The 14,025-nt window shown below is 39.5% G+C and overlaps 1 protein-coding gene across 4 annotated transcripts in view; it reads left to right on the top strand.

The window, feature by feature from the left end:
• Window positions 1–13,799, top strand: part of PTPN11 (protein tyrosine phosphatase non-receptor type 11) — a 28,803-nt gene extending 15,004 nt beyond the window's left edge. The window contains exons 10-17 of one of the 4 annotated variants that reach the window (XM_054219331.1): window positions 2,833–2,964; window positions 3,827–3,981; window positions 4,247–4,314; window positions 4,973–5,124; window positions 8,806–8,918; window positions 9,147–9,248; window positions 10,287–10,362; window positions 13,483–13,799. In XM_054219331.1, the coding sequence (XP_054075306.1) occupies window positions 2,833–2,964; window positions 3,827–3,981; window positions 4,247–4,314; window positions 4,973–5,124; window positions 8,806–8,918; window positions 9,147–9,216 (690 nt within the window). In that variant the 3' untranslated portion in view covers window positions 9,217–9,248; window positions 10,287–10,362; window positions 13,483–13,799. Of the gene's footprint in view, window positions 1–2,832; window positions 2,965–3,826; window positions 3,982–4,246; window positions 4,315–4,972; window positions 5,125–8,805; window positions 8,919–9,146; window positions 9,249–10,286; window positions 10,363–12,639 lie in introns of those variants that run through there. The other 3 variants (XM_054219330.1, XM_054219332.1, XM_054219333.1) reach the window with 3 other exon arrangements.
• The last annotated feature ends 226 nt before the right edge of the window (window positions 13,800–14,025 follow it).

Genomic DNA, 14,025 nt, shown 5'->3' with positions numbered 1-14,025 from the left:
AATTGTGGGACTTTATTACTATAAGAGTGAATTTAGATGATATTGCTTCTTATCTAAAAACTACAATATAATGTGAAAGCTCTTGCCCCAGAATCACCTTATTCAAGTCACATTTACTAGACTGTACTAGAATGCTGTTCGCTCTTCTGGCTTTACTTTCTGTGCTTGAATTTGATAACATTCCTATTACGTGCTGAGCTAGTGATTATGCCTGAAACTGTAGCTGGTTAGGAATCCCTCAACCAGCTGTGATTTAACACTTTTATTCCTGAAGTCGGGTCGTTTGCCCTGTTCTGCATGAACACAGCTGCCTGTTCAGCCTCAGGAATCTGTGAGCCCCTTGTGGACTGCTCTGGCGGTATTTAATGCTCTGAAAGAGGAAATTTTCCTGCAATGGTGGATCCCAAGAACATGCATTTTACTTTTTAAGTGCAGAGATCTTGTCTTATTTGCTGTCTTCTGGCTAATCTGAGGCTATTACTTTGTTTCTGGGGTCTAATGACATATGGCAGGAAAGAATAGGAAATAGTTGAATACTGATATTCTGGCAATGGTCACATAGCGATTCCTGTGTATAGTATAGCTTTATCCTTGGAATGTGTTGCTTCTGATCTTTTTTCTGTTTGGTAAACAGTTTCTATTCTTTTTTTTAAATTTTTTTAAGTTTCTTTACTTTTTCTACGTACCATTGTCCACTTTTTCCAATAATCTGATGATCTGGTTCTGAATAGGAAGTTGTTAGCTTGTTAGATGACTGTCACTTTTGAAAAAAATTGAATTTAAAGGATAGCTAATGTTTTTCTATGGGTGACTGATAATTGCAGGGGTTCCTCACCACTGCCACAGAAAAAGAGGCTTTCTATATATGTATGGAAGACAAATAGCAGTAGATTTTTTGGGCTTCTCTTCCTAATCTAGGTATCAAAGCTGCCATTGGTGGTGGTTGTAGAAACCATTAGACTCTGTCTTATGGATTTTTTTAGGCTTTGTAAACTTCTGCCTATTCATCATCTTTATTAAAGGGCATGATTTGTGTTTCCTTCCTGAGGCTGCACTGAATGAGGGAGGTGCTACTCCTTCCCGGTGACCTTCGTCTTAGATCTTTCTCTTGGAAGAAGAGAAATAAATGACAGGGTTGCTTTGGAAGAGTTGACTTGCATACTCTCTCTTCTTTTTTTTTTTTTTTTTTTTTTTTTTTTTTTTTTTTTTTTTTTTTTTTTTTTTTTTTGTGGTAACCTATGGAATGACCTGTGCTCTTCTGTAGTTTCTCCATGATTCTTCCCAAATTTTCCTAAACCCGTTTTCTGTGCTCTGGCTGTATAGAACATCTCAATGTCTGATTACTTAATTAGTGCTACATGCATTGATTTACTTTTTTATTATTTTTTTTTACGCCTATTTCACTTCTTTGGTAATTGCAAATAACAGTCCTGATAGAAAAGAAAAGCTTTTTATCTCAGGCCAAGATGCATTCAGATGTGCAGGAAGGAGACAAACCTCTGCATCAGAGATGACTTCAAGAGCATGTTGCCTAAGGAAGTGAGGAACTATGAAACATCTCAGATCTGCACAGAGTTCTGAATATTGCTTTAGAATGCAATGTAGAAGCAGCAAATACTTAAAAATTAAATTAGTGGCGTTTTGGGGGCAGTCCATTGAGCTGATAATGCATGCATCCCCTCTGTCAGACTAAAGCTTGCTTTAACATTGTGTGTTACTGTTCAGACCTGCTGTACGAACTGCTCTCATGTTCACAGTTCCGTATTGAGACTGCAAGTTATGTTGGCATGTGCCAAGACCAACATCTTTTCTTCAGCTTGTACCTTTTTGGAGGTGGCAGGGAAAGAAGGGTAAAAGTAACAGAAAAGCATCTTGTTGCCTAAGTAGGCTGGAAAGCATGTGTTCAATCATCTCTTACTCTATCTTGTGTTGGCAGAAGGGACTTTCTTCTTGCCGTGTTTTCTCACAAATATGTAGTAGTAACTGCAAATAGGAAATGTTTCTCGGTAGTACTCGGGGTTTGGCCTGCATTTGCTGTTGCTGGAAGCTGTATCTATGTATACAGGTACACTATAAGTTCTCATTTGATACCATGTGGACTTGTATTACATTCAGAGGCTAACAGGATTTGCTCTTCCCTGGGCTTTTACAGGAACCAAATAAAAGTAGTAATAGGTGAGCCTGTTCTTCAGTGGATGGAGTATATCCCTGGCCAAAGATAATGTTGAGAGAGAAGCAGCACACCAAAAGCTCTATACTTCAAAACCTACAGATGCAGGAGGCTTTGGTCCCCTGCCACAGGGAGCAATTCTTTGGTGATTGTATCGGAGAGCTATGTTGCCCTTTCTGCTCCAACTGATGAAAAAGCAAGCATCCAAGTTTAATTTCTGCTAAAAACGGCTTATACCTTTGACCTGTATTTATTTTACAGACTGTTGAGTTTTGTTTGTAGAACAGCCTGTAAGACTGCAGCATTCCACTGGAAGTTCTCAGTATTTCGAAACCCGTAGTTGGGTTGGAGATACAAGTAACAGTATTTTGGTCCCTGGGTTTTGAAACTACTGAGGCAAAGCAGGTACTAGGATGATCATGAAAGCTGCTAAAAGGAGAGATTGCCTGTACCTCTTTGGAATCATCTGGTGTTTGTCATAGGGAAGAGAAACTTCCCCCTAAAATGTACTTTACCTCTTTACCGTGTCAGCCAGCTGTTCAGTTGGCGCTAGTAATTGTGCTCTATGTATTCAGAACAGAAAGCTTCAGAAATGTGTGTGTTAACCAGTTTACGAAGCAGCTGCCTTCTTACTGATTACTCCTTTTTTTGTAATTTTGCAGAGTAAGTGCGTCAAGTACTGGCCTGATGAATATTCCCTAAAGGAGTATGGTGTTATGCGTGTTAGGAATGTTAAGGAGAGTGCAGCACACGATTACACACTAAGAGAACTTAAGCTTTCTAAAGTTGGGCAAGTAAGTATGTTAGTAAATCTGTCCTTTTAATTCAGGTTGCAGATCACAAAAAAAATTTTCAGAAGTAGACCGTTTGTTTGGAATCAATAAAAGCACTAAGAGACTAATAAATTGAGCCCTGTCTCTTTCTTTGAAGCTCCAGGTTTGGTTCCATACATCTTTCTCTTTGTCCTTGGGATAATTGAAGGTTCTTCTACGTAAGCACTTTTTGGCAGGAGATGCATGGCTGCAGAGCTTTGAGGAAATTTGGAAAGAGGGATGATGCTTTTAAGTAACTGCACTGAAGTCTAGCCAGGCATTTGCTCCCTTACACAGAGATAGCTCTGTGTGGGTCCAAGTACACAGGAAGTACACTTAAGGGAAGCAATAAAAAAGATGAGGAAGGAAACAGTGAACTAGTGTCAAAATAGCACTTCTTTGTTAAGGGACAATTTGGATCAGGGTGCAAAAAGAATTGTGTAAGAAGCAAGCAAGCAGGATGTATTAGATTGGTATGCCCATGGGATAGAACTGAGTGGGAAGAAGCGCGTAAGGTAAGTGCCACTAGGAATGAATGATGAGTATGGCAGATGAAGCTCTTGGTCACCCTCAGATGGAACTTTGCCATGGCTTCTAAAGGTGAAGATGGAAATGTTGTTGGAAACAACTGCATGTGAAAGAGGGAGCTGAGGAAGCAGGTGGTGTGATTTGACTTGTCAGGCCAGGAAGAACTCTGGCATGTTCCCTCCTTTGAGAGTTGTGGTGCTGTGGATACTGATCAGCAGGTTGGAATATGCCGCCTTCTGATCTGACTCAACTTTAGCACATAGATGGATTTTGATCTGAAGGATGTTGTTTTCACATGTTGGCATCTTCCTTCCAGGGGAACACAGAGAGAACAGTCTGGCAATATCACTTCAGAACTTGGCCTGATCATGGAGTCCCAAGTGACCCAGGTGGTGTACTTGACTTCCTAGAGGAGGTGCACCATAAACAGGAGAGCATTTCTGATGCGGGACCAGTTGTGGTCCACTGCAGGTATGGTGATGCACTGCACCTCTGCTGCTGCTTGCTGTCTAGGCCCGTGGAGTTCGTTAGTCATAAGTGCTGTTATGACTTCTGTCTCTTCCATCTGACATTGATTAGGTCTCTAGTTACTTTTGGCTGCGTGTGGCTTGGTTTGACTCTGGCTATAATTCGGAAGTCTAATGTCTCTTAATGTTAAACTCTTACTTGGACTAGCGTTTTGATGAGTGTTCAGAAAGAGCAAAACAACTAACCTTTTTCCCCCCCCTTTTTACAGTGCTGGGATTGGGCGAACAGGAACTTTCATTGTGATTGATATTCTTATTGACATAATCAGAGAAAAAGGTAGGTTTCCCCCCCACACTTTTATTTTCCTGTGGGACATTGGCAGATACATCACAATAAAACAATGGGAGTGTTTGTAGAATAGAGGGATTCTAGTGATGCCACAAAGTACGCGTGTGTTTGGCGTAGGAGGGACTTGCTCATTCTACTTGACTTAGCTGGAGTCAAAGTGCGGGAACACTGCTCTAGTTCAGCATAGTGAAAACTTTCAGCTGAGGATTACCCAGGAGTCTGATTATATTTTTCTGATTATATTTATCATTTATTTTTCTTTTAAAATGATTCATGAGTGTGTGGCTGTCAATGTACTCATGCACGCTGAATTTGAGTAACTTGTTTTCGGAGGATGGTGTTGTATTTATGTATAAACATAAACACAAAGTCGGTGTGTATGTTGACCTGTGTTGGATTTAAAGTCATCTTGGAACAGTGTGAGGTGATGCAGTTTTCTCCCCCAGGACAGCTTTCCACATTATGTTACAGTTCTACAGATCTTTGTATTAGTTGTAAAGGACAAATCCTTTGTGCTAAATGTTAGCAGTTTTGCTTATTGCAGGATCATTCAACTAAACTGTGTTCTGCCGGAAGATGAGACTAATCTCTTGTCCAAAGACAAAGTTTATTTTACTCTTCTTAACATTATGATGATTCTTCCTAGGTGTGGACTGTGATATTGACGTTCCAAAGACCATTCAGATGGTGAGATCGCAACGGTCAGGAATGGTTCAGACAGAAGCACAGTACAGATTTATTTACATGGCAGTACAGCACTACATTGAAACGCTACAGCGCAGAATTGAAGAGGAGCAGGTACATTTGTCCCAAGTATAAAATGTTACACAGGAACGTGTTATCATTTGAACAGGGAGCAGAGTAGCTCGTTTGCTGCCTGTGACTTTTGGAGGCATGATTGCTGACTGTATAACCAATGCCTCGTGAAAAGGCTGTGTCTGTAACCTGTTAACCCTATTTGGAGAAGTTAGCCTATATTTCCATTCGTTATGCTTAAGAATTACTTAAACTATGAGGTGGAATTAGAAAACTCTAAAATAAAAACTGCGTTTGGCCACTGGCAGAGGTAGAAAATGAACAGTCTGAGAGACTTCTACATATGATTGCAACCAGTGCTGGTTTACCTTCCATGAAAATGCTTGCGTGTATGGGACTTGTCCCCCAGCCCCTGCACCCCAGATCTCAAATTCCCTTAATATTATCTAGTTTTCTATGCAAGAAGAATAAAAGATAAGGCTCTGTTAATTAATACAGAACCTTGCGCTCTGTTGAGTTTTAAAGAGATTTCAAATCTGTTAACTGTATTTCTAAATTTGATAACCAAATGCCAATTTGACCGATTTTTGAGTCTTAAAGTACGTGTTTATTATTAAGAGGTAAGTATATCAGACTGAAAGATTACAGAATGAGCGTGGTGATCTTGCAGTGTAGTGTCCAACAAAAAGCGGTTAAAGGCGTGATTTGGTATAGTAAGATGAGGAAAGTTTTGGAACATGTCGTGGCAACCACAAGACCTTCACTTCACTCTTCCTGGTTAAGTACTTCATTGCACTCAAATTCTTTTACTGTTTTTTAGAGAAGTTACCTCGTTTTGTAATAAAGAACTGACGTTCTACTCACTGTTGCTTTCTCTGCCCTAACCTGTGGTCATTTGGGATTTTTATCTTTTTGTTTCGGAATTTCAGTATCTTTCCTTCTGCAGCTGGCTTGCTGCTCAGAAGGACATAAACCCCCCAAGTGATGGGGCAGCTGTGGGGAGCTGCATGATTAGCGCAGTGCCAGGTGTGAGATGTCATCCCTCTTTAGAGATGGAGTGTGCCAGCTCGGGCTTGGCACTCCTGTCTGGCTTCTGGCTGCTTTGGAGTGTGGCAGAGCTTATTTTGTATTTGCCTACATGATGTAGATGCACTGTTCAGCAGAGAGGATAGAGACTTTTTTCCTCTCCCCAGGACAGCTGTTGTATGCTCTGATGGTGATTAGACACAAAGTGAAGAACAAGAAATCCCTCAGGTGTACTCTCTTTTTTTCCTGGCTTTGTTGTCTCACTTCGCTTTAGAGCTGCATCATATCTCTGTGTGCGTAATTACGGAAGCCTTGTATCCTCAGCTTTTTGAAAATGGTCTCTTTCTGCTGCTGCCATTTACAAAGTAGATCTGTAACTCTCTCTTGATCATTGTAATGGGTTTTGAATAGTATTTTGATATTGCGTGGAGCAGTGTATTTCTCCTGTAGTGATGAGGCTCAGTTAGTTCTGTTTCATCTTCTATTCCGTTACTAGCTCAGAAGGCACAGGTATAAAAGTTTGAGAAACTAGAAATAGAACATTGCTTTATTTCAGGAGGTTTTGACCTTGAACTAGGGCTAGTGGCAGCTACAAGAATAAAACAATATAGAAATTCTCAGACAAAAGCAAAGCTTTGTGGTGACTATAGGAACTAATGTCCTGAAAGAACCATGGTGAATTGGGAATGCTCCAAAGCACATTTTGATAGAGCAGAAAAACCAAATTGGCTGAGTAGTAGAATACTGTGCAGAATGCTTGAATTTCACCCCAATAAGATAGTTTGGGAATGAAATGATGTATTTTGAGAAACTTTTAACTTCTAGAACGTTCTTCTCTGTACTTGCTTTAATTGCAGTTGCAAACAGTGACAGCTGGGGAAAAAAAAATGATGTCAATTAGGGCATCTTTGTAGGAAACAACATGAGATCGTGCTCCCTGTCTGCTTTTCAGTCTGGATGAACACAGGCTTTCTTTTTTGATAAGAAACGTGGTAGTCACATTAGTTAGCCTGTTGTAGGACCCGCAACCAGCTGGACTGAAGAAGTGGGTATGTGAATAGCTGCATCCCGTCACATAGATATGCCTCCTTTTTGTTTGGAAAAAAATTCCCTGCTCTCCCACCTTTCCCTCTTGCATTGCAACGCGGAGAGCCTCAAGTTTTCAGAGTTAAGTGTTGTGTTAAATATTGCTTGTCTTCTTACAAGCATAGAAGAAAAGCAAAGTTAATTTGGTTTAGTCCCCCCCCCCCCCCCCGGCCCCATAGAAATGCGTATATTCTCTTATAGCTAGGAAACAAGTAGTTCTTACCACATTTCTCTTATTCTGAATTAGAAAGGATAATTACAGTGAATGAAGCAGAAGGAAGAGAAGACGGATATCTACTTTTTCTTGGCTTGTTTTTATCTGTTTCTATCAGCTTAAATACTAGAAAAACTGACTGATTCTTTTAAAATTGCTTTTACTGTACTTGTTACATCTGTAACTGGAACTGCCATTCATTATGCAGTTTGGGGTGGGAGGTGGAAATCAAGCCCAAGTTTTGGGCTTCAGAATTATTGTTGGCAGGGGAGGGGTTTGTAGCCGTAACACTGTAGAATGCAGCAGAGTTTGAACCTTTGCATTTTGTTTAAATCTTATCTTTTAGCATTAACCTTCCAGGTAATTGAGCTGGACTGGTGGTCTATTTCAAAGTGATTTGTCAGGGCTAAGCAGGAGGCTGAGAGGGGAGAAGTTCACTAAAACAACAGAACAAGTTGAGCAAGTTTTGAGCAAGTCTCAGAAGACTGTCTTGGAAAAACTTCAATCTACATTGCTACAGAATGTTCTTAATGGAAACTCGGCAGCCAGGACTCCCCAGAGGCTCTGACAACCTCTGTTGCGAGATTGATTCGGGCTGGTTATTTAGTACTTGTTTGAGCATTAAAAAAACCCCAAACAACCACAAACAAACAAAACCAACCCCCCCAAAAAACCCAACAAAAATACAACCACCACCCCAAGCCCACTATTCTGAAAACTTTAAAAGTGAGGCTTTAATTTATATGTAGGTTTCAGTGCATGCGTGTGTTATGAACGTTTATCTTGAAAAGGAAAAAGAGCCACATCCCCTTTCTTTCTAGTGTAGCTTCGCTTGCTGGAGCCTTCAGTAGCTTCAGATGAATGCCAGCACAATTGGCTACAGCTTGTAACATATGCTGCAGAATACAAATAACAGCTTGGGTGCTTTTTATATCAAACCTAATGGGCTAAGATGGTGTTTTATTAGAGATCTTGCAAACAACGTTGTTAGTCTTTTGGCCACATCTCCAAGCTGGAAGTAAGGTCAGTGGGAAGCCCACTGGCTGGTGCCGTCTAAATATTAAAGAATGAAGTGGGGTTTCTTCTGCCAAGTAAGATGAACACTGCGTACGAGTGTTGGTTCATAAGGTTGGTCCGTTCTGCTGGAGATGGTGGTGGAAAGAGGAAGGTTGAAAAGTGCGGCTTTTCAGGTCTTATAACAAATAGCTAAAGCCAACCTTTAGGTCCTGTCCATGTTGTGTGTGTTATCTACAGAATTGAGCTCTCTTCCATTCATAGACAAACCTTTCTTCTAAAAACATACATGGGTAGTCATACATGTAATTTCTGTGTTATTTCATTGATTGTTTTCTATTAGTAATTCAAAACCTGGCTTTTTGTTGTGTTTTGCTTCACAGAAGAGTAAGAGAAAAGGTCACGAATACACAAACATTAAATATTCTTTATCGGACCAGACAAGTGGGGATCAGAGCCCTCTTCCACCCTGTACCCCAACCCCAACGTGTCCAGAGTAAGTTTACTTCTGTTGTTAGTGCATAAGTTTTGAACTGTACTAAGTAATCTTCAGGGACCTCATGAGAATGAGTTATCACAGAATCTGCCCTAGACTGTTGTTGCCCTGTGCTTTGCTCTTAAACTAAATTGAGCACAATAAATTATTACTGAATTGCATTGGTGTGTACAAATGCGGTTTTCTCAAACTAGATTCTTTGGACTGTAACTATTTGTTTCATTTCAGAATGCGAGAAGATAGTGCTAGAGTATATGAAAATGTGGGGCTGATGCAACAGCAGAAGAGTTTCAGATGAGAAGATGTACAGAGACTTCCATGCTAAGGCAGGTATGTGTGTTCAGGAGTGAGCGTGCTTATCCAGCCTGGAGTTGTGAGGTTAGGAAAAAACGTACACAAACCTGAACTATGAGAAGAACTATAGGAAGGACTTTCTGTTGCCTGAAATGCACGCAGTCTAGCCCCCTTGGGGCATTTAAATACCAGAAGCTAATTTTGATTGAGTTGTGTCTGTGACTACCTTTTCAAAACAACGTGGAATATCAGCTTGGTAGTTTGGCCTTTGTTGTCATGCTCTGACTCACCCGTGACAGAAGTTGAAAGTCTGTATTATTCAGGAGACTGAAATTCGGCATGCTAGCGAAAGATGAGTAGCAACTGCAGTCTGAATTTTCCGTGTCTTTTGTGAGTGATCTTTGCTCCTGGTCAATGCTAAGGATTTGCGTGCATCTAAAGAGATTCAAAGAACACTTAATCTCATGCTCAGCCTCATAAAAGATGCTATAAGCGACGTTGCTGCTGTGCCTGTGTGCTGTGAGCAGTTGTAGTATTTTTGTCATGCTAGTAAAAATTAAATCCTTGGTTTTGCTGGGAGAGAAATCTGTAGATTCTTTTTGTTAAGTTTTAAATATCTGTTATAATTTGGTTCTTGCAATCAGACAACTGAATATATATCTATATTATCGGTTATTAGCTAATAACCAATATCTGATACTTTGGTTATTGGGCTGTGAATGGGCTTTGAATTTAAAGGTTTTTTTAGTCATTGACTTCTTTTGGATTCTAATCTAAAGCCTTTCGTCACCTTCCCCGCTGTGTTTTCAAAGACCTCAGAAATCTTATTTTCCCTTTTCCATTTGGTAACCATGTTTCATCATTTAGTCCAGGGATCTTCTTCAAGTCTATACGCAATCTCATCTTCTAAAGCCGAAGTACCACGTGGTTTATAAGCAAGGTTGGAGGCTTTTGGTTGAGTTTAAGGCTTTCTTGAGTCAAAATTAAGCATTTATATGTATAATGTCAGAATAAGAAATAACTGCAGGTTTTTTTCCTAAGTAACTTTTATTTTCTTCTCCCTTCTTTTCCCAGAAATGAATATGGTTTTTAAAAAGGTCAAGAAAGAGATAGAAGAAGCTTCACATGAACGGTGAACTCTGAGGGCTTGGTACCTTTTTATTTACGGTTTTAATCCTTCAACAGTAGGCAAAACTTAAGACCATCTAAAGATTGTTTATATCTCTTCTCTCCGATACCTGATTTACAATTGCTCATTTTCCAAATAAAAGGAAATCGTTTCTACAATGTAGACAACTACTTTGTAGAGTCAGTTTTGAATCCAGCAAACCATTGGACTGTCATCCATTTGTTTTTTAAATAGTATTTTTGTTTCACAGTATGGCTATTAGTTGGGTTTTTTCCTTATTTGAGCAGTTGTGGGATTTATTTTTTTTTTGGGGGGGGGTGGGGGGTGGGGTGGGGTGGTGGGAGAGCAATGATACAGATAAATCCGTTACACTAATGTAAAATACTGATGGGAACAATACTTGATTGTTTGAAAACAGTGGATCACCAGTGTGAATAGAATCACCTACATGACAAAATTAGTCCTAATACATTTCAAGCTCAGACTGAGTTTCATAGGGGTGGGCAGTTATTGATATGAAGGTGCTTTTTGTGATAATTGATGGCTTTGATTACGACTTAGCTGAGTGGCTGGATGGGCTATTTTTGACTAATTATGCAAGGTAGCCTTTACATCAAACAAAATTTCTTTTACGTGATCTCTACCCAAAATAGAAATTTACTGTATCTCTCAAAAGCCGCAGTGGCCTGGTGGTTTGTGAGGACACTGTCTATGTTAATTTGTCTGTGTTCGTCTGTTGAGCAAGAGATTGAACTTGTAGAGTTAAGGTATTTTTAAAAAGTTGCATGATGACACCTTGCCAGCATATTAAGAACAGTGAAACAAGTAACGCACCGTGCGGGCTGTTACCTTAGTATAAGGTAAGCCTTTTCCCCTTCTGCTGGGGAGGTGGAAGATGTTGAGCCTTCTGTTTTTTTAGTAAGGCCTTATGCTAGTGTCAGTGGCTAAATTAAAGTTGCGCGGGGGAAGCAGTGCATGGAAGCTAGCTATCCACTCAAATTGCCTTAGTTGAAAAGGGCAGCAGGGGCAGGAAGGCCAGCAGGCTTGTTCTGGTTCGTTCCATCGGGCAGGAGTTTATTACCCTTCTACCTGAAGTGCCTTTCAGAGCTGCATTGAATTTGCTGTCCCTGTTAGATTAAAAAAATCACGTCCATCTGAAACCACTTCCGATTGTTGTCAATGAGACAAAGTCCTCTTCTAGAGAGCCTAGAAGGAAGAACTGCTGTTAAACTGCCACTTAATTGGGTTTCTTCACTTTGCTCTGTCCAATTATCTGGACCAGAGGCTCCCCTTGAAGCCATTAGCAGCTGCGCGTGTGCATTAATGGCAGAATCGGTCCCTAGGAGTGGGTACCGCTGGTGTCTTACCAATGTCTTTCCCCGTGTTTCTGGGGAAGTTCTGTGGCTTAAATGGTGTTAAGGAATTATTGCCATTTTCGTACAGCAGGTGCAGATGGTGAACGCTGCATTAAATTGCTGTATGCAAGGGTGCAGGGCCAACGGAATTGCATTATTGGCCTTACTAGTGAAATTATGCTAAAGCCTGGAATGTAATTAATGCAGCTTTGTGAAAGGTTAAGTGGGAGATTACATTACCTTTTCCTGAGAATGCTTTGCAAAATCAAATATTTGAACACTTTGTTTGAACTGAATGAAGGTGCTTCTTTAATGTTTAGCAGAATTTTGTTACTTTGCCTATTGTCCTTTTTGTCTTTTGAGGCTTTGGGTTTTTTTTGGAACTCCTGTCACCAGCGTACCATAATACGTGTTCTAATGTCATAGCCTTATACTTTAGTCGTAAATACTGGTGCCCTTTCTAGATCTAAAATTTCTAGTCGTGCTGAGAGAGAAATCTGTTCGTTAGGTAGTGAGATACCTATTCTACATCACCTGCTTCCTCTCCTGTCCCTATTTACAGCTTCATCCTGCTCAACAGGGATCAGTTATGAGTGTTGGTATTTGTATAGAGCAATTGACAGCAATTCAATACTTGTCTAAAACTTTGTGCAAAGTTAGACAAATTCTATGCTTCATACGTTATCGCAAGGTGGAACACATGTTCAGGTTTGGAGCTATTCTGCACCAAGCTGAAAAGTCAGGGGAAAAGCCAAGAGAAAGGAGAGAAGGATCCTGAATGAATCTGAACTCAGTTAATGTGATGTGTCTTAAAAGATTGACCTGTATAAGCAGCAATCAGTTCCATGGCCAACATAAAGTTGCCTCTTATGACCTCATTTTAGCTGTTTTAAACCTGCCGCTGTAGGATTTTTTTTTTTTTTTTTCCTTCCCTTGGAACCAGGGAATTCTTACTGCAGAATGCGTATTAATCCTGGGGAGCATATGGTGGAAGAATGTCAACGAGGGGGGAACAGAATCTGAAAGATTGTGAATAAATACTCCTTTCTTTACTGGAGTGTTAGGCCCTGCTGAGCGCCAAAGGGGAGACCTTGCAAAATAAAATCTGCCTTTCATGCACCAGCAAGAGAGGGATGATTCTTAAAGCATTTTTAAAAATTCTTTGAAAGAATGGCTGGGGTTTATGACGGACGAAGCAAGAAAGAGAAACGTCCTTTGGTTCAGGGGAGATAAATGAATGTGGGTTTCATGTATTTCTAGTGAGTTTTTAGAGAATAAATTTTAAGCATTGATTTGCAAGCTTTTGCTGTATCAATGGAATGGAAAAGGGATGCAGTTCTGAAGTGTTCTGTTGTAGAAGACTTTATACCACAAGGGAAACTTTAACCCGAGGCACAATAATTTATGCCAGCATGAATTTGCTGCAGACTTCATTTACTGAATGTTTTATAGCATACACTTTAATTTCAGCTAACTGTTGTTAGGACTGATTGGTTCTCCTATTAATCCTGACCAAACTTTACTTTTTCCTCTTAAGATATGTGTTTGAAACACGATTAACTAGGGTAAGGCTAATGAAGTTATAAAACCTGTTTCCTTTTTTTGTTGTAGGGATGGGAAAAATCACAGCTGGTACTAGGATGTGTTGTCAGGTTTTGATTTTCTACCCATAACTTTCTTATTTCAAATTAATTTTTAATTTCTCCCTTCTAAATAGTGAAACGTAATAAATAATTTCAAGCCTGTTTATTTATGACATTATTGTGATTTTTTTTTTTTATTACAGTACTAAAGACTAATGAAAAAGGATCCTCTTACTAGGTGGAATAGACCTTGCATTTATTTTTTTCCTGCAATGTATGAAGTATTGTACCAGAGTATTAAATGAAATGTAATATTTTATTGAAAAATCTCTATCCTTTAAAAGGAATACATTTAGGATGTCATCAATTTGATGTGAATCATGTAAATGTTGATAATGCGCTGTTTATTATACATCTAGTGTTTCAAAAGACTCACTTATTGCCTTTTGCCCACATACATTCTGTAGACCATTTACAATTGTCAAAATGTGACATTAAAATAATAGTTCATGTATAGAAATATTGGTGGTTGTCCATTGTTTTCTGTGCTGGTATTTATGGGTCTTAGTTCAGCTGCTCTGCTAGCTGCATTGTGATTTTTATTGCTGCGAAGCTATATTATCAGAAATAAAGGTGTATCTGTAAACATCAGATCTTGAGAAAAAGGAAAAAAAAAGAAATTAAAAAAAAAAAAGAAATAAAAATCATTTTCTTAAGACGGTTTGTCAGTTACTCTGTTCTCCAGC

Source organism: Rissa tridactyla, chromosome 13, assembly GCF_028500815.1.
Source record: "Rissa tridactyla isolate bRisTri1 chromosome 13, bRisTri1.patW.cur.20221130, whole genome shotgun sequence".
In the NCBI taxonomy this organism is placed as follows: Eukaryota; Metazoa; Chordata; class Aves; order Charadriiformes; family Laridae; genus Rissa; species Rissa tridactyla.
This window is presented reverse-complemented; position numbering and strand designations above follow the sequence as displayed.